Source organism: Vulpes vulpes, chromosome 12 (genome assembly GCF_048418805.1).
Source record: "Vulpes vulpes isolate BD-2025 chromosome 12, VulVul3, whole genome shotgun sequence".
NCBI lineage: Eukaryota > Metazoa > Chordata > Mammalia > Carnivora > Canidae > Vulpes > Vulpes vulpes.
In genome coordinates, this window is record NC_132791.1 from 105278951 (window position 1) to 105303751 (window position 24801).

The 24801-nt window shown below is 44.8% G+C and overlaps 1 protein-coding gene across 4 annotated transcripts in view; it reads left to right on the forward strand.

Moving 5' to 3' along the window:
• Positions 1-21888, forward strand: part of SNX19 (sorting nexin 19) — a 41262-nt gene extending 19374 nt beyond the window's left edge. For all 4 annotated transcript variants that reach the window (XM_072729315.1, XM_072729313.1, XM_072729314.1 and 1 more), the window contains 3 exons: positions 17808-17992; positions 19187-19274; positions 20353-21888. In XM_072729315.1, the coding sequence (XP_072585416.1) occupies positions 17808-17992; positions 19187-19274; positions 20353-20485 (406 nt within the window). In that variant the 3' untranslated portion in view covers positions 20486-21888. The remainder of the gene's footprint in view (positions 1-17807; positions 17993-19186; positions 19275-20352) is intronic.
• Positions 21889-24801: the final 2913 nt, after the last annotated feature.

The window sequence follows — 24801 nt, forward strand, 5'->3', positions numbered from 1 at the left end:
TATGGAGTCCTGATGTAGATCAAAGGAATGAGAAGAAGCTGGACTGGTTCCCTGCCTGGATGCCCAGAGCAATGCCACGATAAAAATATGAGGCAAGCTAGCAGTAGAGTACACGAATGCCACGTCCCGTGGCTCTGCCCTCCCCATGGCCCCGAAGATGGCATCAGACTCTGTGTCAAAAGGGCAGCAGACACATTCCTGGCATCGACATCAGGATTTCTTAAAGAGTGAGTGAGTGAGTGTGTTTGTGTGCGTATGTGTGTGTGTTGGGGGGCACGTGAGAATGGAGTAGTGTGGTGAAAAGAGGAAGGAAAAAAGGAGAAGGTTCTGGAATCTGTGGGCAAAGGAGAGTAGAAAAGTATGTGAAATCAGGAATTATAGAGAAATGAAGGAGAAAAGATAGAATGTGTCAGGTTTAAGGAGTCCCACAAACAGAGGACCCAGGAGAAAATTAAATGGCCAGCTCTGGACGTTATGCCAGGCCATGGACTCATTTTCTTAGAAACGCAGTCTCTACAAACCATCTCCCAGGAAAAGTCTGGAGAAGGCGTGTGGAGAGCGAGGAGAGGACCATCGCAGAGGGCTGTGCTGCCAGGCACGAATATCGTCTTTCTGAGAGACCGTCTGAATGGCTGACCACGTCCTGTTTGCCTGCACTAATTCTTTTCGGCCTCTCTGGAGTCTTAGGTGTTCCTTAAGTGGAGTCCATGTGCTCATGTCTAGATAGTAGGTGGCTAAAGGGTCTTTCCATATTGGTCATATCTTCAGCGAAACTCCAGGCCACCAAAGGGTACAAGCAAGTGCAAGAGGAAAGGGGCTGACATTTATTTAATACTAACACTAACAATACCAGCTAAGCAGCTGTGTGCTTCATGTACTAACGTGCCGGGCAGTTCTGTGAAACACATATATTTACACGTTTTATAAGTGAGGAAAAGGATATTCAGATTAACCTTCCCAGAATCATCGAGCTAGTAAGTACCACCCCCAAGATTCCACTTCCATCATCCTGGCCGCAAAGTCCATGCAGTCTCTGGTACTCCATACTGCCTCCCCCACCTCCTCACTCTGCAGGGTTTCTCACCAAGCCATGGCCACTAGAACTGGCCTCACTGGGGAGTCCCTGGGCCTCCCTCGTTTGCGGCTAATCTCTCTTGCTTTCCACCTGAGTGGACTTGGACACATGCACACGATAGTATATAGATTCATTTTTGTCTGCATAGTTTTTATTTAACATTCCTGGATCAGAGATTTCATGGTCTCCCTTAGGTATCCCTAGTCTACATCCTCTTCCCAATCAGAAAAAGATTTTCAGAGTTAAGATTCAGAGTTACTCAAGAAACACAGATTGCAGCTTTCTTTTTTCCTCCATAAACTTCTCTTTATTTTAATTTGCTTCTGGTGCCCTGTGGTTTCTTACACCTGATCTCTTTCTATGCATAGGTTCTGTAGGAAGGTAGCATACTTCTGCAAGAGCTCCAGATACAAACTAAGTCTCAAAATTATCTCAAACCCTGTCAGATTACTTTCTGGCCCTCTCATTATTGACTCAAGTAGCTTTTCGATGTACTGAAAATAATTTTTTGCACTTATGGCTTTGCTCACATTGTATTGTGCTTCCTTGGGGGAAAGAAGCACTGCTTGTCCCATGCCTCTTCCACTAGACCTTGACAAAGGGGAGTTCTCAAGTTATGTAGATTGGGCCAGGATGGGCCCCAGAGGTCTCCCTGCTATACTTCTTGGGTGTCACTTACTCTACACCCATCTTAGGATGAAGACATCATGTTTTTTCTATCATACCCTGAGGATAATAGGGTATAATACCCTTAGATAATACCCTCTTGATGGTAATATCATACCATATTCTAGTTGAATACATCTTTAAGGTTGTAACAGGTAGGTGATATCTGATTGCCTGTGCCTGTGTGTTTTTGTCCTTCTGCCTGTAAATTCATACACTCAGAGAGGCAGAATTGATCATTGCATCTATTAAGAATAAAACAATATCAGGAGCTATTTAAATCTCAGAACCCTTCTTCAAGTCAAGTTGCTGGTGTCTCATGGCCGTCTATAAGTACACGTGGGAACCTAGGATAGTTCCGAAGGACAGTTCCAGACTGTCAGTATCCTGAGAGCAAGGATTCTGTCTTATTCCTCATTCTCTCAATACACATGGAAATTTGGTCAAGTGAACATCACATGCCATTCCTATCAGTCCCCCTGTATATCACTAGTGAGGATCTCAGGGATTCCTCAGTAGTGCTGGGGGACCGGAAACAACAATGTAAACTGAGTGTGTGTTACATGTCTCCTCCACAGCTCTCTAAGTGAGGACCTTGAATTCTCAGAGCCACAGTTGAACCTGAGAAGAGGTTTTTCCTTTGGGCCCTTCAGGGCCTCTCCTATCCTAGTTCCATTCTCCTTTCCAAAAGAACATAGTGACCTCTTTGCTGTGGACCTCCCACCGTGTGGCCCATGGAAGCTGGCCCTCTCTGGAAGCATCTCCTACTGTCGTGCTTCTCAACCTCTTTCCTTCCACACAGGGAAGTAAGAATATGGGCTTTGAAGTCAGATCTGAATTCAAATCCTATTTTGCATCTTGCTATCTTTGTGACAGAACAAGTCACTTAACCTCTCTCTGCCTCAGTTACTCTCCAAATGGGAATAACAGTACGTAGCTCATAAAGGTAGTCCAAGGATAAGAGAGGATAACGAAAGCCTCCCGGTGCATGCCTGGCGCGTGGAGCACTCATTAACTGTGAGTTCTCGTCCATGTTTACAAGCTCCGTGTTCCATTTCCTTGGGGACTCTAAATTGCTAGGGCAGCAACATCTGATGTAAAGAATACGTTTACATTTTAATGTGTTTCTTTTTGGAGAAGTCTTTATAGTGTGCTTGCTTTGGATCTCTTAGTAGCAAAAGACAAATTCTTTTCTTCACCCTTTCTTCTTGTGATCTTTATCTGTGCTCTCCATCCTGTCTTACATACTTAAAGTCTCCTTCCCCAGTCCTATCCAGAGCAGAACCTTAGAGTTTCTTCAGACCGGGGAACTGCCTCCTAATGCAGGTGCTCCTAACCAGCTCTTCATTTACTCTCTAGGAAATTAACTTTGTATAGTTTTTGTTATAGTGACCTCTTTACAAATAATTTTTGGTTAAGATTTGATGCGTCTGCGTCCAGTAGCAGCTGAATACTAGCTCTCCAGATTTTATAATGTGACTCTTTCTACTTTAAGGTTTTTTTAGCCTAAGTGAAGAGAGAACCCATATGAACCAGTTAGAACTATTGAACAATATGAGGTTAAATGCCATGGTGTAGACATTAAACACAGTAAAAAAACAAAAAAAAAAAAGCACTTAGGATTCTTGGGGGTAAACGTTAGGGAGGCTTTATAGAGAAAAGTAAGCGTTTAAAGCTAGACGTAATATAGATGTAATATCATTTAGACAAGTTTTGCGTAAAGAATATTCCAGACAGTGAACATTTTTAAAAGAGGGCATTATTTCTACTTTTAGAGAAAAAGTAACCTTTAAATGTATTTTTAATACCTGAGAGAGGCAGAAACAGAGAGTGTGTGTGCGAGACAGAGTGTTCATGCGCCCAGAAGACAGAGAAAGATCATTTTGTTAAACACATCTCAGTGCAGCAAGCTCTTGCTCCGTGGGGGACTTGGACTAGGAATCCTCCCTCTGGGCAGCAGGTGGCGCTGCAGGCTAACCTATACCCTGTCCCCTTCTTGGAGGGAGTGCTCACTTGGGGATTACGGGTCCTGGTCTTGGTGGGGATAGTCACAGAAACCATTCCCTGTCGTGCTCCACGATTCAGAAGCTGCTTATCTGCCCTCTCCTCTGGGCCAGTGACTTTTGTATCTTTCCCCCTCCTCCCCTCGGTTCTGATCGGTCTTCAGTGGACACTTGCTGCCTCGAGCAGGATGTCCTGCCAGATGTGCCCTGCTGAGTATATCGCACCCCCTCAGGCAGTCAGCACTGGAGCTGATTCACTGGAGAACATTTCTGACTCAGAAACCCGGAGTAAACCAGAAAGTCTACAGTAATTATACCAGCTGGACATCTAACGTTGAAAAAAACTGTTGGTACACTCTCTGTAAGCTAATTGCTCCTTTTTGGAGACCAGAATCCTAGATTTCCATCTCACTGAGGGGGACAGATTGCACCCATGTTGGGAATCTTATCCACCTCTTAAATGATCCAGGGTATTTCCTACTGCTTTCAGCCATGGGGGGAGATTATTTGCCTTTTCCTGTTAACTTGGAGAAAGACATATTGGAGACATAGCCATATGTTATGCTTGAGGTTCGATCTTTACCTCTATCTTTAGATATAGATTCACCAGATGCCCCGTGGAGTAGACCTGGATGGTACTAGAGCAGGGAGGGAGTACAGGTGAAGCCGTAGGAAATACTACTGCTGATGTAATTATGGTGCCAGAGATTTTCTTGGGGGGAATTTAGTCCTTCCCCCAATAAACATATAATCTGTAAACATGGTATGCTTGCTGTGTAAATGCAGCTTCAAGATAAGTCCCTTGGCCACCTCCTCCCCTGTGCCCCTTGTTTTCTAACCACAAGTGGTTCCCCCAGAATCCCTACTATGTGGAGATTCTGGAGTCGTCGCCACAGATCTGTTATCAGGTCTGTTATCTGCTTAGTATCAGGATGGATAACCTTCTATTTGGAAAGATTTTAAAATTCAGCCTATAGACAGGAAACTAGAAACGAATACCTTTGGGTAGCTTTTCTACCCCAAGGTGATTCTGTTCATTATAGTTACTTTTCCCAATCCTCCTTTCAGTGTTTTTCCTTGACATCTGTTTTTGTCCATGCCTTGTTCTTTGAGGCTAGTCTTTTCAAGCTTCCTCAGCATAACTTAGAGCCCTACCACGTGTGCTTATTTAAGCCCAGTCCCTAATTCTCTCCCAGATCATGGCTGAGCATACTTTAACCTGCAGTCTAGTAGAAGTTGGGAGCTGGTCCCATCATGTAGACCACGCAGTTACCACCTTTCCAGCCTCCCGTTCTCCCTCCGCCCTCCCCTCCCACAGTGATGGGGTTTGCCCCAGAGCAGAGCCTGGACACCTCCCTGTGGGGTGAACTCACTGAAAACAGCAGAGGTGTGGTTGTCAAGACAACAATGAACTTCGTGCCTTCTGCCTGCCTTTGTGTCTCACCTTTCTTCCAGTGCTCCAGTTCTAAGCATTTCTCTCCCTCTCCCTGCCCTTTCCCCTCCACGGACTCAATATTCTTCTGAATGGGTGGCCATTTTAATCAGCCTTCCCCACCTTCCTGCCCCAGGTGCTGAGAAAGAAAGGCTCAGGATAGGTGCCTGGTGACTGAGAATGACCCAAGCTTGCTGTTCACACAGGAGCGAGGAAAGAAGGGAAGAAAAAGATTTTTGGATCATGCAGTCTAAAACTTTCACTTGCAGTGAAAGTTTCTAGGGTCTTGTTTTAGGAAGGATTCCTAAATATAATCTTCATTACCCATAATCTCGGGGACTGCCCCCAGTCTTAAATATACAGGACAGAAATGGTTCGTTGTTCTAATATTTACACTGCTGAGCCTGCCAGGAGGAGAACCCGTTTTGCAAAAGGGACAACTGAAGCATGAAATGCAAAGCTCACTCAGGATCTTGCCAACGTTAAGTTCCTAGGGCCTGGTAAAGTCTTTTAAGAGGATCCAAAGGAGTCTTTCTTCAACTCATGCACCAACACACAAGCACTTTCAAAAATGCTTTCATTTTTCTCATTTGCTCTTGTTAGTGAGTAAGACAAGGCAAGAATTAGCCCATTTTATTAAGAAGGAAGCCAGACCTCAGTTCATGCAAGTGGTCAAGCCAAGCCCAAAACTGCGACTTTTCAGTGTTATTTCCACTCTTTGCAGCACACCGCCTGTGTGAAGCCTTTGTGGCTCTTCTCACCACTGAGAGTGCTTTTCCACAGAAGAGTATGAACTAGTTTTATACTCTGTATTGCCTTGAAAACTGTGGTGGCAGAGGAATCTCTTGGGCTTGGAGCAGAGACGTGGACTGTTCCAGAGACTCTTAGGGGGTTTCTGGTTGTGAGACAGATGTCCTGCTGCTTCTTTTACATGGATCAAACGAAGAGCACAGGCAGTCATCCAAGAAGCATGACTTTGATTTTGCCTAGCTTTAAAGTCTATCAGCTGTGATGTTTCAAAGCTGGATTATGGTGCATTAGCAACATAGTAAGGAGCTGAAAAAGTTGATCTGAAGGTCTTCAGAGGTATACTAGATTTGTGTAAGAAGCTTTTGAATTGGAAGCCTAAGGGTATCACGATACTCAAATCTAGAACAAACTTCTAGAGCTCTCCACTTGCAGTTCGTCTCATTTATCCCATGAACACAGAACCTCTCAAGTATGTTCCTCTTCTGTTTTTGTTAGGAAGGTAACTTCACTCTTGCTTTTGGTGATTTTTTTACCCAAACATTGTGCCACTTTCTTTTCTTCTTACTAGTTTCAAGTCATGGGCTGGAATCAGTTTGATGCTGCTGCATCCATCAGGGGCACTTCCCAAAATACAAGTGTGACTCACAGTCCTCATAACCCCTTTGCTTTTGTTTGACTTTGAGTTTCTTCTGTCCTCTGGGCCTATTTGCCAGGAAAAGTGACAAAAACATAGACTGCTGGCAGGTGTCTCTCTTCTCTAGGATTTATAGAGTGTGCCAGATACGAAGCATGGCTGACCCACTCCCTTCCTTCTACCTCTCTTGCCTTCCAGGGGAATGCATAACCAGGTGTGAATTGCATGGATTATTCATGATGAATTCTTAATTCTAGCTCAGCTGACTTACTGCCCAAGATACTTACAACATTTACCCTACAGCTGGTGTGTTGGCACACAGTTTAGTTTTAATGTTAGCCAAAACAAAAGGTTATTAGGAAAATAAGTCTGCCAAATGTTTATATAAATACATACAAATGCCAAATACAAAGGATTTCTAAATTGTCCATGATTTTTTAAATCTCTTGTCTTTCCCCATAAGCATGAATACTGAAGAACTTACTATTCTTTTGCTGCTTTTAAGTATTGGGATGTTTGTCTTTTGCAAAGCTTATTTTGACCTTTAATCCTTTAAGACCATTGTTTTCCCCACAGAGAGCATTACTTCCTTTAGTAACTAATATTTGTTGATTACCCATTCTGTGCCAAACAGTATGTTAAGTGATCAAAATACAAAAAAGACCCCAAATTCCTATCCTGGGAAGTTTAATATCCAGTTGGAGGTACAATCTTACAAATAAGGGATTGGAATATAAAGTGAGGATTTTTAAAAAGAACTATAGGTGGTGAATAGAAGGGATGAAGTGATGGATGATGGGAGGTCCAGAGAAGGCTCACAGGAGAGATGACTTCTGAGACAGGATTGAAAAGGATGAAGGGAAGTTCAGAGCAGACATTGGAGACCGAAGTATTGGTGGCAGAGCAGTAAACAGCCTGGCAGATTTGTGATAATCCAAAGAAGTCATGTATGATTGGGAATAAAAGATGTATGGGAGCCCTGGGTGGCTCAGTTGGTTGAGCGTCTGCCTTTGGTTCAGGTCATGATCCCAGGGTCCTGGGGCTCAGCAGGGAGCCTGCTTCTCCCTCTCCTTCCTGCTCATGCTATCTCAGTCTTCATCTCCGTCTGGCTCTGTCAAATAAATAAAACCTTTAAAGACAAAACAAAAGGAATAGAAGATATGCAGCAGGAGTGGCTACATTACCCTGAAGAAAGCCTACGAGCGAGCCATTCACAGATCAAGTTTTCCCCCATTTGTGGGGAAGCCTTCTACAACATGCAAACAGATGATGACACGATCAACTTTGTAACTTAGAGAAATCACTGAAAGAGTGCCCCCAGAGGATTAGTAGGAGGCAAAGTTAGAACCAGGGAGACAAATTAGGAAAGGGTTGCACCAGTAGAAATGAAGGCTGCTGAGGAACGGCTGCAGCAGTGGGGAAGGGTGCGGAGGCGTAGCACCCCCTAGATTCAGTGATTGTTTATGTACTTCTGTGCTGTTGTCAGGAGGTGTGTGGATTCCAAACAGGGAAGGAGCAGAGAATGACCCCGTGTTCTACTGTGTGGATTGAGATGCGTAACTCAGAGGACAGCATAGCAGCCTTCTGACCATATCCGACGTGTGATTAAAAGTCCGCAGCTACTCATTAAATCAGTAGATTATTATCTCCTTTTGTGTAGAAATAAATGATGATACACGAGGAAGCAGGGACTGTATTCCTAGTAATTCTGAGATTTTTTGAGATAACTTAAGGACCTGGGAGCCCAGATTGTATCCTTCATCTTCTCTCTGCAAGTTCTTGTGTCTTGGGAAGAAAAGGGGAAATGTGGGATGTGTAGGTGGCACAAAGGGAAGGCTTTCTGACTTTCTGTTCTTTGGCACACGATGCTCACATGGCAGATTCCCCACTCGAGTAGAGCAAAACTCAAGGATAATAGAGAGAATATACACAGCCGAAGACCTGTCAATTCATTGAGGACCAGGAAGCTTAAAAAAAGAAATTTTGGGGCAGCCCGGGTGGCTCAGTGGTTTACCGCCGCCTTTAGCCCAGGGAGTGATCCTGGAGACCTGGGATCAAGTCCCATGTCGGGCTCTCTGCATGGAGCCTGCGTCTCCCTCTGCCTGTGTCTCTGCCTCTCTCTCTCTCTCTCTCTCTCTCTGTCTCTCATTAATAAATAAATAAAATCTTTAAAAAAAATTTTCTTTTGACATAAAAAAGCTAACACTGGATATTATGGAAAACAGCTAACAAGAGACTGGAAGTGGATGAATGTTATTAATAGAATTCATATGAGAACAGCAAATGAGATTTAAAAAAAATAATAACATCATTTTAGGCCATAATAATGAGTTAACTTAAAATTCTAACTCAGAAGTTATCACTGAGAATTTTGCAATAAGATTGATTCATTCACTTCGATGGCTTGTTGTATGACTGACACTACGATGCTAAATGCTGAGGAAGATACCAAACTGCATTAAGTAAGATCCCTTCCCACAAAACCTTACAATCTAATTCTTTGGCACTTACACAAAGCTCCACCAATATGTATGGAGTAAATGGAATAAACAAATTAAACACAGAATTCCAGTAAGGAAAGGGAAGAATCAAGGTCAGATGAAACCAGGGTGGTTAACGGAGATCAGACTACAAGTATGCACATATTTTAAAAAGGGGTGGGGGGTGGGGGACACGTCCTGAGTAATGCAAAGTAGTAGCAATAGAACTAATAAGAATGGTGTCCAGTAAGTTGTAGATAAATGTTAGGGGGGAAGACTTTAGAAAAACAAGAAAAGCACAGGAAATACAGGTAAATCTTTTGAAACAGAAGCTATATTATTCACTGGCTATATTGAGAAAGCATTTATTCATTTATTCAACAGTGAATTGATCTGTTTGCTAAGCTGTTTAATTTCTGGGTTTTTTCTCTCAAGGAAAATGTTTTGACAAGAATTGGACAGACACAGTTAAACCAGAAGACCAAATTAGGAATGTAAATAAGAGAGCACTTAACCTATTTTAAAGCTCCCGTACGTGACCCAGATGAATTATACTCTATGGAACTAAAAAAGTGTATTTATCATTGAAAACCTAATATCATTTAAAAAAAAAAAAAAGTTGGCATATAGGATATGCTGGGTTGGAGATGGACAAATATCTTGCCTTTTAAAAAAATGGCTGCAAATCATTGGACCCTGACATTTATCTCTAGAAATTTCTGAAGCAGATTATTAAATAGGCGTTTTGTGAACATGCTCAGAGAGGGAAATGGCGAGCCCCAGAAATCAGTATGTGTTCAGGTGCCCTGCCTGATTAGCATAGTTTCTTTCTTTAGTGTGATTATTCAACCACTAAAGGAATGCATTGGTTATTAAATGTAGGTGGATTTCAACAAGCTTTTGCCATATTATCCTAATATCCATGTGGACAAAATGGACATACATCGTCTGGACTATAGTACCTTTTTTTTTTTAAGAATTTATTTATGTATTTAAAGAACATGCACTTGAGTGGGAGAAGGGGCGAAGGGAGAGAGAGAGAATTCCCAGCAGGCTCTGCACTGACTGTGGAGCCCGGCTCGGGGCTTGCGCTCACAACCCTGAGATCATGACCTTAGCCAAAATCAAGAGTCCCAACTCTGAACTGACTGGGCCATCCAGGTGTGGCAAGGACTGTATATGTAGTACTTTTAAGTAATTCATGGCTAATTGAGTTTCTTTAGCCCAAGAGTATCTAACAAATTTATGTCATCCTGGAGGGAAATTTCTAGTGATAGATCATTTTTCTTGTTTTTATCCTGGTCAATTTTTTCATCAGTAAATTTGCTAGTAACTAATCTTGGAGGTATAATTAATACTCTGGATGACAAAATCAAGATTCAAAAGGTTAGAATAATAGGTCAAAAGCAACAAGATAAAGTTAATAGAAATATTGTAAGTCAGAATTTAGATTTTTTTTAAAAAAAAAAACTGCACAAGTACAGAAGGGCAAGACTAGGCTTAACAGAGGAGCATGTGATTTTTTGCTAAAGTACATATGAGGAGCTAGGGTCCTAGTTGACTACAAAACTATGAGTCAGTGCTTTGAAGTGTGTGCCCAAAAAGCCAGCACAGTCTTTGACTATATTAATAGAAGTATAGTGTATGGATCAAGGAAGGCACTAATCCTCTGCATTCTTTCATTTTTTGCTGGTCAGGGCACATCTGGAGGCTGTGTTTGGTTCTGGGTACTCCATTTTAAGAGAGAACCGAAAGGAGCACACACCCAGGGAATGGAACCAGGATGAGGAATGGTTCGTTTCTCTCCTTCATTCTGCAGACCTTTATTGAGTGCATTCTGTGGGCTCAACTTTGAGGTTGCCAGAATCAAGGATATAACAGAGACTTGGAGAAATAACAGTTGAATTTAAAAAAACAAAGTGTTTATTCAGGAACTCTGCCCATTTTTAATTGGATTATTCAGGGATTTTGGTGTCGTGTGAGTTCTTTATATATTTTGGATATTAATCCCTTATTGGATATATCATTTGCAAACATCTTCTCTCGTTTAGTAGGTTGTCTTGTCGTTTTATTGATGGTTTCCTTCTCTGTGTAAAAGCTTTTTATTTCAGTGTGTTACTAATAATTTAATTTGCTTTCATTTCCCTTGCCTGAGGAGGCATATCTTAAAAAATGTTTCTATGGCCAATGTCAAAGACATGACTGCCTCTGTTTTCTTCAAGGCTTTATGGTTTCAGGTCTCACATTTAGGTCTTTGATCCATTTTGAAAGAGATTTGACCTAGTAACTTTAGTATTTCCCATTAACTCCAGAGGAACAATGTAGGAAGTAGGAACAATGACCAGAAATTTCAACAAGGCAGATTTCGGTTGCCAGTATTTAAGGAGCATCTCTAATAAGTCTAATAAGGTTATCCTTTTCAGGAATTAAGCAACTTCCCCACGGTCACATTCCTAATTGGCGGCAGAGTTAAGATAAAAGCCCAACTTTCTAGATTCTCAGACCAGAACCTTTGGCTCTGCCATGATGATACACAGAGGATTTCAACTCTGGGAGGAGGTGAGATAGGGATCGTCTGTTTCCTTCCAGCCATGAAGTTGTATGTTCCTATAAGTCTTTGGCTGTGCAGTGCTCCTTTTCGTCTGTTTTCACATGTCAATTGGTGAGATTATTGGAATAGATAACCTCTAAGATTCAACAAATGATTTCTTTGACTCTTTGACTTCCTCCCTTGATTCAAAATGCTTTAATTCTTAATGCACATTAGATTTGTAGCTGTGATTGTATGTTACTAATCAAAAACAAAAGCTGTGGCTAGATATAGAAGCATGGAACTCAGATTCTTAAAGCATGGTTTTCAGGCAAGTATGTCGTCCTCCCTTGAAGCACATGTTTTAAAGATGTGGGTCCATGATTTAAAACATGAAAGCAAAAATCAAAGAAGAAATTGTGTAGACTCTGAGCCATTTTAGATTTCACAATAGTCATTGAGAAAAAGAAATAGGAGTTTCTTGCCCTTGAAGTTTATTTCCTCCCCATTCTTCTCCCCACACAGGGCAGGAAAGGATGGTGACCTAGATACACAGTCAGAGGGCAACAATGCTGAGATTGTTCAGGCACAGCTGAGTAACTTGGGCCTGGCCAGTGCTAGGACCGAGAAGGCTAGCGCTCACGCTCACGAGGAGGAACCGTCGGTAAACAGGGGCTGTGACAGGAAGGCAGAGGCCTGGGAAAGGAATCAGGGAAGAGAAGTGTTACTTTTATCAGGTGTGAAATTGGCAAAAACAGCTCGTTTAATGGGAAATGCCCTGGATCCACACCATCGCCCTCAAGATTGCCTTTCTCTCCACCCAATGCATTGGGGCTACCGATTTAATGAGCAAATCCTCCTAGTACGGTGCTAGGACTATGGGTGCAGAACACAGTGTTCACATTTTATGCCATTGTAAACATTTTACAGGGTACTTGGGGGTGGGTGGAGGTGGGGAGCATTTCCAGGAAGCTAAAAATGTAGCTTGGGCTTTTTCCCCCTTTTCTTGGAACTCCTAATTCCTTTTACTGTATCAGTGTTTTTCTAACTATTTTTAAACTTCAGCCCACAGTAAGAAATACATCCATATCATGACCCACTGTGACTGCACGGTACACGCACACACACAGAAATACACGTCCGATAGATCCTTATGTGCATCCATATAGGAAACAAAAGGCTCCCAGATCACGAGACGCACATTAGGTTTTCTAATCTGTTTCTACGGAGATGTTTTTAAATGTCACAAACCACAAAGTTGAGTGCGTGGCTGCCTCTAGTGCTGTTCAGCCCACAATTTTGAGAAGTATTGTGCTACAACCACCAGTATTGAAACGAGTGGAAATGGCCCAGCACTTGGCATCCAAGACTCTAAGTCTCAGGTAGTGATTCCCAAATGGGAATGATTTTGTCCCTCAGGAGACTTGCAGCAATGACTGGAAACGTTTTTGATTGTACAAAAGAGGTACCTGGGAGGGCTGGAAAGCTGCTAATCATTTTATACTGCGCAGGACAGCCCTCCAACAACAAGGAATTAGCAGTCCAAAATGTCAGTAGCGCCAGGGTTGGAAAACCCTAATCTAAGGGTAATAAAATGAGTTGATGCTCCAAATGTGCTGTAGATCTGTTTACAATGGCAGAAGCTTTAACATGGTCTTCTTTTACTCTCTTTCTCTCTCTTTTTTTTTTTTTTTCTGAACCATAATTTGTACAGCAAGGTGAGGTGGGAGGGTCATCGTCCTGGGGTGGATATAAAGAGGACGACGAGCAATGAGTCTGTTGTTTTCTTTCATTTAGACTGCACCAGGCAGTTTTGTTAAAATATCGTTACTGCTAATAGGAATATTTTCTATGTTCCAACTTCACTCTCCTCTCCCTGTCCTCACTGTTAGACCAACTTGCTCAGGGTCCGTCCTCACTCTGCTCTAGCAGCTCTTGGCAAAGAAGTGAAGGGACGCTGGCTAATTAGATTAGACATGGTCCCTGAAGCTTTCTCCCCTTACTCGTGAGACATGATTCTGTTGTTTTGATGGGAAATGACCTTCTGCTAACCTTGAGGTGCCATCTGAAGCCCTAGTATTAAACTGTCTCCTTTTTAGCCTCTGCTTCATTCCTCTATCTGTAGCTATTTCAGACCAGGTTCTTGTGAACAACGGACTAGACATGCACTCCCAGTGTAATGGAAAGCCCTAATCTCCACATCTCCCTCCTTCCACGTCTGGCATCAGAAAAGCTCTTGAATATCTCAGTGTCAATCTGTTGTTGCTTTTTTTCTCATTTTATTGGCTATTTCTGGGCCCACTAGTATGGCTGCCATGTGCTCTGAATCATTCAGAGGCAGCCTGAGAGAACAGACCTGGTTTGGCTTTTTTTCCCCCCCCCTCTGTCTTTTCATTGGGAAAAAGGTAGGATGGTAGAAGGAGGTAGCTCTAAATCAAATATCAGAACTGGAACAGTAGTAGAAACTAAAACCAATGCTATTTGTGGCTATTCTCTTCCATATTTATTTTAGCGTATTTACCTCATGCGTCTTGAATTACATAAACAATAACATTTGTATTTAGTAAATGAATTCTTATAAATAATTTACAATAAATAAACCAAGGGATACGTGTGTGTGTCCACCTTGAAACTTTAGATTCCTGCAAACATAGTAGTAAGCTAGTACGCAGTACCAGCAGATTCCAGAAACTGATACTGGAACAGCTCCTGTGGACTTCAGACACATGCATTCCATTCCTTTTGCTCCAAGAGAGCTATAGGGACACAGATTTCTTTTTAACTTTCCCACTCGTAGGTTAAGAATAGAAAGACAACATGTGGAGCAGAGAGATGAAGGGAACTGATAAGAAGCTAAGGCGTCAGTCTCTCTCTTAATTTTCCAAAGTTAATCTCTTCACCTCCTCTGCTCTCGCCCAGTGTCAGAGTGAACCGAGCAGGATGAAGGGAATTAGTGAGGCTGCGTAAAGCGTGGTGGTGTGTGGAGCTCCACTCTGGAGAGGGATGACAGGAAGAGGAAGGGAGAACGGGGACTGGACGGGGAGAAGAGCCCACTGGAGGAAGAAACCCCTGCCCTCTTCGTTGTCATCAGTTGTTGGTTCTAGGCGAGGTGGTAGGCAAGGCAAATAATACAGAAGCCCCGCATGTGGCCATTTACAACTTAAGGAACACATACTGTGGGATAACGAAGCAGGCCTTAGAAATCGTTCTAGGGACACCTGGGCCGTGGCTCAGAGGTTGAGCATCTGCCTTTGGCCCAGGGCTTGATCCCGGAGTCCCAGGATCGAGTCCTACATCAGGCTTCCTGTGTGGAGCCTGCTTCTCTGTGTGTGTGTCTCTCATGAACAAATAAAATTAAAAGAAAAGAAATTGTTCTAAAGCTCACGGGTGTTTTTCTGTTCTGTCCGAGGGGCAGGGCAGTTTGGGGGTGGGGGCAGTCGGCCCTGGTCATTTTCTTGGCTTGGGCTGTGTCCCTTTCTCCTTCCACTTTGGGATGCTCGGCATTCCTGACGAGACAGCTGACTTCAGAAGGTCTGAGGGCGAGAGGGGTTTGCTGCCCTGCCTCTCTGCACAGGCTGCGTGGGGTCAGAAATGAACGCGGCCAGCCCCAGATGTCCAGGGGAGAACCTCTGTCCTCTTGGAGGAGCAGGGGTGGGCAGAACCAGGGCAAGAGGAGAGTCCTGCAAAGGGTGAACGTACCCTCACATCTGCACGGTACCAGAGTGTGGTTGACGTCTGTTACCTCCAGGGTATGAAGAGGAGGAAGGGTGACGGAAACCACAGCACGTCGCAGGTGGAAGCCGCCTTCTACGTTACGTGCCTCTATAGACATGCAGCTTGTTTCATTTCCGCCGGTTTGCACAAGACTAATTTTCTTATGTTCCTCACATCCCTGGGACTGACTCTTCTAGGGCCTTCTGTTGATCAGTTCGGTGCCTCAGGGTTTACAGTGCTTGACAGTTTCTTTATCGGCAGTTGACATTTACTTGGAGACTCAAGTTCTCTCTGTCAGTTCTGCTTAACTCCCGCGACTTGACTTGACTCCCTGACTCATCCTCATCATGAAAGGGCTTATTTTTACTTTTCCCTACTTTGGTTCCTCTTCCAAACATTCCTATTCAGAGTTTAATAAGCTGTCGTCCTGTAAATTTGTGTACGTTTATACATTCGTGTTTTGCCACATGCTAAGATTTGTTTTGCACTCAGCTGGTGTGCCTGAGTCACCAAGGCACGATGGAAGAGAACAGACGGGACGTCCTTGCCATGATGCAGCGCAAGGGCCTGTTCATGTCCGGTGAGCTGACAGGAGTTCAGGACAGTCAGTCTCCTACATCGTAAGACAAGCCCAGAAGGTGACCAAGGTACCCAGATGCGCTGTTGAACATTCTGCTCTAAGAAGGGTTGAGTGGATGATGAGGTGCCTCGGAGGAGTCACAGGCGTCCGTGGCCCCAGAGGACGACAGTAAGGGCACAGTGGCTAATGTGCAAATGCGAATGAGAAACTGAGCTAGACGAATTCCAGCCGAAGGCCTCTTGTTACAGATCCTCCTGGCTCTTTGGAGGACTTCAAGATTTTGTTTTTTCAGGGGCACCTGGGTGGCTCAGTCAGTTAAACGTGTACCTCCGACTCCGGTCGTGATCCTGGGATCAAGCCCCACGTTAGGCTCCCTGCTCAGCGGGAGGTCTGTTTCTCCCTCTACCTGCTCATTCTCTCTCTCTCTCTCTCTCTCTTTCTCTCTCTCTCTCAAATAATTAAAATCTTTAAAAAAAAAAGATTCTGATTTTCAGATGCTTGCCCCTTCCCTCCAGTCACTCAGATGAGACCCGGATACACATCATTCACCTTAGCAGAAGTCACACAAACATTTGTGGCTCGAGGTGAAGAACGAGAGTTGGGTCACTTGATCCCCTGCAGAGAATCTGATCAGGGCATCACATCCACCTCCCTTTGCTGACCCTCTTCTATAAACAGGAGCAGAAATTCTTGCTACTGGATCCCTTTCATCAGGCGTCTTAGGCTCGCTGAATGAAAAGCCCTATAAAAAGGAGATGCGACCCTAATAATAACAAATACGATCGTGATGGCTATTTTGGGCAAGAGCAGCTTTGTGCCGCTCTTGATCTGCATCGGTGTCTGCCATTCCTGCCCTGCCATTACCTTTCGGACTTCCTATTCTTAGAATCATTTGTGAGCCCTCAACTTGGGGGATTGCAGCCCCCAAGGCTGGAATGCCTAGCTTGAGTGGAATGCAGACTGTCTGGCAGAGTGGAGGTTAAATAAAGTTTGCCTTGGCAGCCCCTCCTGCTCTTGGATGGGCGACAAGTAACTCGGGTATAGGAGCAATGGCAGGAGCTGCCATGTGGTGCAGAACCAAACAGAGCAGGAGTGGTCGATGGTCCACCCGTTAGAGTCACAGCCTTGTCAGTGTCGTCCCTGCTGCGTACTGGGGAGGCCTTGGCAGTCTTGAGCCTCAGCTAGTGACTGTATCGCTCTGAAAACAGGCAGGAGCAATAGGGTAAGAGTGAAATGCTTCGCAGGAACTGCAGATTTGGTATGTTTGCCCCCTCAGAGTTACTGCCTCGTTTTTTTAATGTGAGATGAAGGAGGACATCTTCATCGTAATAGGAACAGTTGCTAGTCAGTCAGCAAACAGTTCTTGGGCACCAGAGCACTGTGGGAAACTTTTTAAAAGTGTAAGACATAGAACTCTTGTGATGCTTATAATTTAGTTGGAAAAGTAAAGCTGTAAACACATGAGGAAATAATTTCTATTCCAAAGTGAAATATTTCCAAACCCAAGCTGTAGAACTACATGCCAAAGGAGGTCTAAGGAGGGAAAGGGCACTCCTAGCTAGCTGGAATGATCTAGAGGAACTCTGTGGAGGACGTGGGCTTCTCTACCGGAAAGAAGAGGGTCTTGTCAGTGAGGGGACTCTATGAGCAAAGGATCGACGAAGGACTCTCAGAACAGCTCGTGGGGACGGGAGGAGCAGCTGGATATGGACAGGGTGGCAAAGGGAGACGGGTTTGTACAAAATCACCAAGCCCTTCACTGTAAAGGCTGTGTGTGCACATTGCTGAGGTGTGACAGTGCTTCTCACCAGAGGATAGTTGGAAAGCTCCAGCCCTGCCCAGAAACGGGGGCCCTTCGCATGCTCTGTTCTGTGCAACCCCTAGTACGACACGTAGCTCCTTTCCTTCCGCTTATCTGACCTCTCTCCTCTCTTCCACCACAGGTGGCTAGAGGTGCAGGTGGCTAATCTAACGTGTCCACAGCGCTGGGTGCAGTACCTCCGACTTCTTCAGGAGTCCATCTGGCCTGGTGGGGTTTTACCTAAGTATCCACGGCCCATAAGGACCCAGGAGCAGAAAGTGGCTGCTGAAAAACAGGCCTTGCAGAGCCTGATGGGAATCCTGCCAGGTAATTGGACAGTGAGACTGGTTATACTGATAATTACTCCTTTCTTGCCCAGCCTTGCCACCATTACCCCATACCCCTCAAAACCCTGTGGACCCACCATTTCTCAGACTAATAGGTAAATGATCAGAGCTGTGATCCTCTTACCCCTCATGCAAGTGATGCTAAGGAAATGGAAAGGATCGCTGTGAGCACACCATAAATAGTAGGTGAGAATCCTACAGATATTTGGGGTAATAACAGTTCGGCCTCCACCACAGAGGCAGGTCTCAGAACTGTTCCCACCAGATGAAGACTTCGGCTTCTCTGCCAACTCCTGGTATTCGGACCAGGGAAGAAAACGGTATGTCCCACAGAAGCTCATCCTTGATAACTTGGGGTCATTGAATAAGGTCCTTAGCAGTAGATAAAAACAAACCTGAAGAGGATTTTTTTTTTCTTTACTTTCTATAGGTTTTTAGGTGGGGAAGGCAGCATGTTGCCTGTGGCTGTGCTGTGGTAACCAGTGTGCAGTAGTGAACTGTTAGCTCTTAGGACAGTGTTATGTACTCTTTTTTTTCCCGTTATATATGTATTTTTTAATTTAAATTCAATTAGTGAACATATAGTTTATTATATGTTAAAAAATTATTAGTTTCAGAGGTAGAGTTCGGTGATTCATCAGTCTTACTCACATCTCCTCCTTAATGCCCATCACCCAGTGACCCCATCCTCCTACCCCCCTGCCCTCCAGCAACCCTCAGTTTGTTTCCTAGGATCGAGAGTCTCTTATGGTTTGTCTCCCTCTCTGATTTCATCTTGTTTGATTTTTCCCATCCTTCCCCTATGTTCGTTCCTCTGTCTTGTTTCTTAAATTCCACATATGAGTGAAATCCTATGATAATCGTCTTTTTCTGATTGTCTTCTTTCACTTAGCCTAATACCCTCTGGTTCCATCCACGTTGTTACATACTCATCAACTTCTGTTCTCCACCCTAAGCTTACATCAGAAGTACCTGCACTTCTATGACAGGTTACAGAATTATTTAAACACTTAAGAAACATTTTTCTTAGCTTTTCCATTCTGGTGTGGCTGTATGGTTGAGAAGTTTGCCAGAAATACTCAGTCTGAATACAGATAGCAGATATCATGAGATAATCTTAGAACCTGGGGCTTCAGTGGTAACACTGAAACCACACATGTTTTTTCCTCCTCAGATATTGTGGTAGAAATCCTTGGGGTGAACAGATGTCGACTGAGCTGGAGTCTAGTCTTGGAGTCACTACAGCAACCCCTCATCAACAGGTAGGCTGAAAGACCTGTACACAGCATCTCCGCAGCTCTGGCCTCATAGTGTCCACGGTTTCTAAGAGAGCAGCCCACACTGAGAAGAACGGAACCGCAGTCTTTCTTTGCCCTGGACTCTGACTGCAGAGTGAGATGTCCAGGTCTACACACACTAAGGAGTCCACACTGCCGGCTTCTGAGCAGGCTGTCGTGGGTAGTGAGCCAGTGTTGGACCAGCCACTGTTTGTATTTGGAAGAACTCGGCATAGGCCCTGTATGAGCTAGTGAAATGCCCTGTCACCCTCCAGGCTTATTCAGTGTGCTTAACAGTTCTTTCAGCATCTGCCAGCCCCCGTGAACACTGAGAATATCTCCTGGCCTATATAACCCAGGCGGGATAGTGATTTTCAGCTTTATGTTCAGGGCCTCACAGTAAGGCTGATTAGTGTTAGAATCAGGAATTGTCTTTGCTTAATAGGAAGGAGACAAGATAATGAGGTTGGGCTCTGATCAAAGGACCAGAAATACCGCGTGAACACCGCTATAGAGTAATTCAGAAGAGGTAGATATTTTCCTGGCTGGTACCATGGGATGCAAGTCTTCTGAGAAGTATTCAGGACTTCCAGTCCTTTCTCAGACCCTGTCCCAAAGTGGACTGTATCTATTAACTGTCACCACCCAAGGGCTCTGGCTTGTTTTTCATTGCCTGTAAGGTCACCTGTGGATCTATAATGATTAATTATGAGAAACAGCCGTAGTCAGGAGTTCTGCTCAGTAAGTTGATATCTCAGGGGTTTTTCCCTCCCTCACAGCTCCTCAGAGCGGAGCTGATGTGCTAAGATAACTAGATAAATAAATGGGGAACTTCCAAAAATCAGGTTTCAAGTTCTATTCCCACCTTCATCGGGGTCATAACCTTTATTCACCAGACTTTTATTTCATGGCAGAAGCTTCATCAAGCTATTGAAACGTAGAGTTCACTAAGGAGATCAGTCATGGGCAAGAGGGGGAAGGGAAAACAAATGTCATAAACAGGATCTGGTGTCTGCTGACCGAGCCAGACCCTCCTCTAAGTTGTTTTGTCCATTTGTTTCAGGCATTTGATTTACTGCCTTTGGGACATCATCCTGGAATTCTTGGATCTCAGTGCCTCTGTTGAGGAGCCTACCGTAACCGCCTCTGCCTCAGATACCCCAGGCAACCCCAAGAGAACGGGTGTCTCCCCTTAACCATAGGTTATTCGCCCATTCTTGGAAGGCTGGGAGAGGAGAGTAGCTCTGCCACCCCGTGACCATCAGGAACCTGTGCCCTCTGCAGCTGGCCTGTAGCTCAGAAGGCCTGGGGTCCCCGGGGCACAGTTGTCCCCTGGCTCTACTCCATAGAGCAGATGCCGTAGCAGGTGATGGGGGAAGTATGTACCAGTCGTATCCATATACATTTCCATACTGTTTTTGTGGTGTTTGGATTGTTGCTGGTGGGTAGATCCTAGAAAAGGAATCTGTGAGGTAGAAGAATGAGCCCCTTTTGCCTCTCCTTTGCCCCTCCTCCCTGAGGATGTTTGCCAGGAGCCTGGCCCTGTACATGCACTTTCCTAAGCCACCAATACACAAGCTGTAGATAGACCCAAGAGAAAACTGATAGCCAGATTCCTTGGAGGAGTAGGCAATTTTCTAGAGCTCTCTGTTCCCACCAGGCAACCGAAATTCATCCAGGACCACTCTTGAAAGCCCCACGCTCTGTCTCGTTTCCCAACAAGTCCAGAAGAGGGAGGGCAAACATTTCTCAAGGGGCTTTTTGCTGATTGGCTGTTTTCCAACACATCATGGAGGATGTCACTGAAGGCTGCTTCCCCGGGTGGCTACACTTTTCCTGTTCAGAAGACTTCGGAGCTTCTTCCAAAGCTTCTCAGTAGATCCACCGCACTCTCCACACCCTTTCCTGAAAGAGAAAATCTGCGTTACAGATTTTATGTATTAGCTTTCCTCCCAGCCCATCCCCAAGAGCAGTTGGTTTTGGTCTTTGTGACCTTCTCTGTCTTCCTTCAGCAGAATCACATGGCAAATCGCTTATTCAGCCCAGTGCTTCCAAAGGAAGGGACACATGCTCCGTAGCTGGGAATGCCCAAAGAGTAGGAAACCCAGGCAGCTGTGGGGCTTCTTTCCTCACCAGTCTCCAGCAAGGGACTTTTAACCTGAACCGATAATACTAGCAAACCTGCAGGGAGTTGCTCACCCACGAGAAGCTTTTTACTTCCTGTTCCTTAAGGATCTGATTAGTCTTTAAGAAAACTTAAAGATGAAGGCAAAGGTGGTATGTAATATCTTAGAAGAATGGAACAGTTAGGAGAAATTGTTGGTAGGGGGGCAGACAGAGTGACAAGGGAAGTGCTATGCATTAAATGCATGTGAGTAGCTAACAGAAGAGGTTTAAGGAGGTCCCGGGAGACCTGTGCCGCCCTCATCCCATGAGCCTGCCTGTTAGTGCCCTGCTGTCACTGAATTATGGATCCTCCCATTTGGAGGGGGATCTTGGGGTTAGACTGACGAGAATGGGAAGGGTCTAGAATGAGCGTCAAGTTCTCTTAGACTCTGAAGTAGATGATGTGCACACAATTAAAGTGGTTATGGGAGAATGTTGTGCAATCTCTTACCTTTTTTTTTTTTTTTTTACCCCTCTGGAGGCTTGTACCCATAAAGTGTTCTGCTATGATTGGAAAGCTTTAGGTAGGCTATTACTGCCTAAGGACAAGGAGATGAATGAGATCATGTCTCATGGCACCCTCTAGCCTTAAAATGCAATTGTTACAGTGACTTTATGGCTCTAGAGCTCCTCCCACCCCGGACACTCATGGGCAGAAGGAGCTCAGCATGTCTAGGTTTAGTAAGTACTTGCAGGAGTGTGGGGTTGGAGGGAGGCCTGCCTCGCTCACTGAAGCTGATCCTCCACCTTTTTCAGTGAGGGCCAGGATTCTCATCGTGATAGATGCAGTAGCCAGCTCATTTCTACTACCCTTCTCTCCCCATACTTCACCCTCATATGTACTTAGCCACCTATATCGCTTTGAATCTCTGCTGCTAGATCTGGCCCAGATGTCACACAAAGCCAGTACGTCAGTTGACACACCATAAAATCCTTGTGGCTGTAAATTAAGGAATTTTTTGATATTTCCAACCCAAAGAAAACTTGCCTGTATTTCATGTTACATATGAGATGCCACCTCTGTTGTCTGTCCCAAAACATAAGCTCTCCTCAGGCCCTCCTCCTACCCAGAAGGGAAATCATGGGTATCCCCAAGGAAATAATCAAAACCTACCTGTAGAGTGTGGGTAGCAGGCACAGACAACAAGGGAGATGAGCACTTGGGAGGGAGCCACAGGTGTTAAGAAGAGATGCTCCCAGCTGAGAGACTGATAAAAGGCAATGAAGAATCAGGCCTGCATTAACCCAGAACATTCCTGATTTTTCTTTTGTGCTACCCAGCACATTCATTTCCAGTTACTACTATTTTCTTTGCTCATAGCACCAACAACAGCTGTTAGGTCTTAGGTGGAGTAAAAATACATGTATATGGCTGTATGAGTCAGGACGCTCTGAACTGAAGGAAGACTCCTAGGAAGTGTTATTTTCTTCCATAAAAGGAGTACCTGAGTAGGTAAGCCCCAGGGGATGATGGATTCAGCACCTCGGACCCCATAAAGGGCCCAGATTCTTCCCATCTTTCTGTTTTGCCATTATAAACATGCTTGTCCTGTTCCCAGACTGCCTACTTTCATGGTTGCTGCAGTGCTGGGCATCACATTTGTACATAACTATGAAAGAACAGGGGCGTCTCTCCTGTGTTTTCTTCTAAAGAAAGAGGAAACCTTTTCCCAGAAGCCCTTCAGGAATGCTCTCCTCATGACCCATTGGCCAGAACTATCCACCCCTAGGCCAACCCACAGCCATTGAAAATGCCATTACCTGGTTGGCTTGCAATAGTACTTACCACCCCACACCACCTCCCTGCCCCGGAGAGGAGATCATCCTCCAGGAAAGTTAGACACCTAAAAAAATTATTAGATGTTACCCAAGAAGAAGCAGAGTATGGGTGCTAGCAGACAGTGTCTGTTCTATCATCTGTACAACATCAACAAATCCCCCAGGGCACTCTGGAACTGAACTTTCGCTGAAGGCATTACATGAAGCACTTCACCTAGAGTGACTTACATAACCCATACATCAGCCCTGTAAGGTAGGTTCTATTACCTGTCTCCATTTCGTAGATGAGGAACACAGATCGCAAGTTGCCCGCAGTCACTTGAAGAAATGGCAGAGCGTAGGTAACAAATCCTGCTGGTCTCCCCTCAAGCCGACACGCATAATCACCATCATCTTCGTCTGTGTTTCTTTTTACACAAAGCAAAATAAGACTAGATTTTCATTTTTAAGGAGCTCACAGTCTAGTGAAGAAGTTAGTAAACCTTTTTTGGTAATGGGGCAGGAATAAATATTAGACTTGTGGCCACGTGGTGGTCTTCGTTGCAGCCACTCAGCTCTTCCATTGTAGCATGAATGCAGTCCTAGACAATGCATATAGGGAGGGCCGGCTGTATGTTCCAATCAAACTACCTACAAAAACAGGCAGCTGAGCACATGTGGCCATGAGTTGTTTGCAGGCCTCTTGTCTAACAAGTTAGAACAGTGCTTCTCAAACTTTAGTGAATGTGTGATTTACCTGGGGCCCTACTGAAGAGTATGTTGCATTTTTAAGAAGCTCCCAGATGGATGCCAGTGGGCGTGCAGATCTTCAACCACACGTTGAGTAGCAAGGGCTTAGGACATGGACGACTCTCATCGGCTGGGCACTTCACTGGGAGTGGAGGGCCCTGGAAAGCCTGAGGTCATAGTATCTAAAGTGACTCCTGAAAGATGAGTAAGTAGTGAAAACATGGGGAGGGTATATAGAGGAACAATGAATGATGTGTGCGAAGACAGAGTCGACACAGAAAGACAAAGACTGGATGATTCCACGGATGTGAAGGACCTGAGTGGTCAACCTCACAGAAACGGTAGAAATAGGGTTGTTGGGAATTAGAGAGGAGACTATTACAGAGCTTCAGTTTTGCAAAATGACAAAGTTCTGGAGATCTGTTTTCACACCAGCCCAAGCAGATCTGACACCACAGAGCTGTACGCTGAAAGGGGTGAAGATGGTCCATTTGAGATTCCGTGTACCACAATCAAGAGACGTAAAATTTTGAAAAGCTATGGAGAGCTACAGGCGGAGCGGTGTGCCCAGGAACCCGGCCCTGTTCTCCCTCTGCATGGTGGGGACTGTGAGGAACCTTCCTGAGGGGTACTTTTCGCCCAAGCTCACAGCTCCTGCTCGGGAAACGCGGGCATGGGCCTTCCCACACGTCCACGGCCCTTCCTAGTCCTACTCCCCTGGACTCATGCGTGTCTCCGTCACCTCCCGGCCCCAGCCTCCATTCCCCCGAGCCTGCTCCCCTCATTGCTGCTATGGAGATGGCCTCGAAGCCCTGCAGAGTGCGGGTGCTCCACGCCG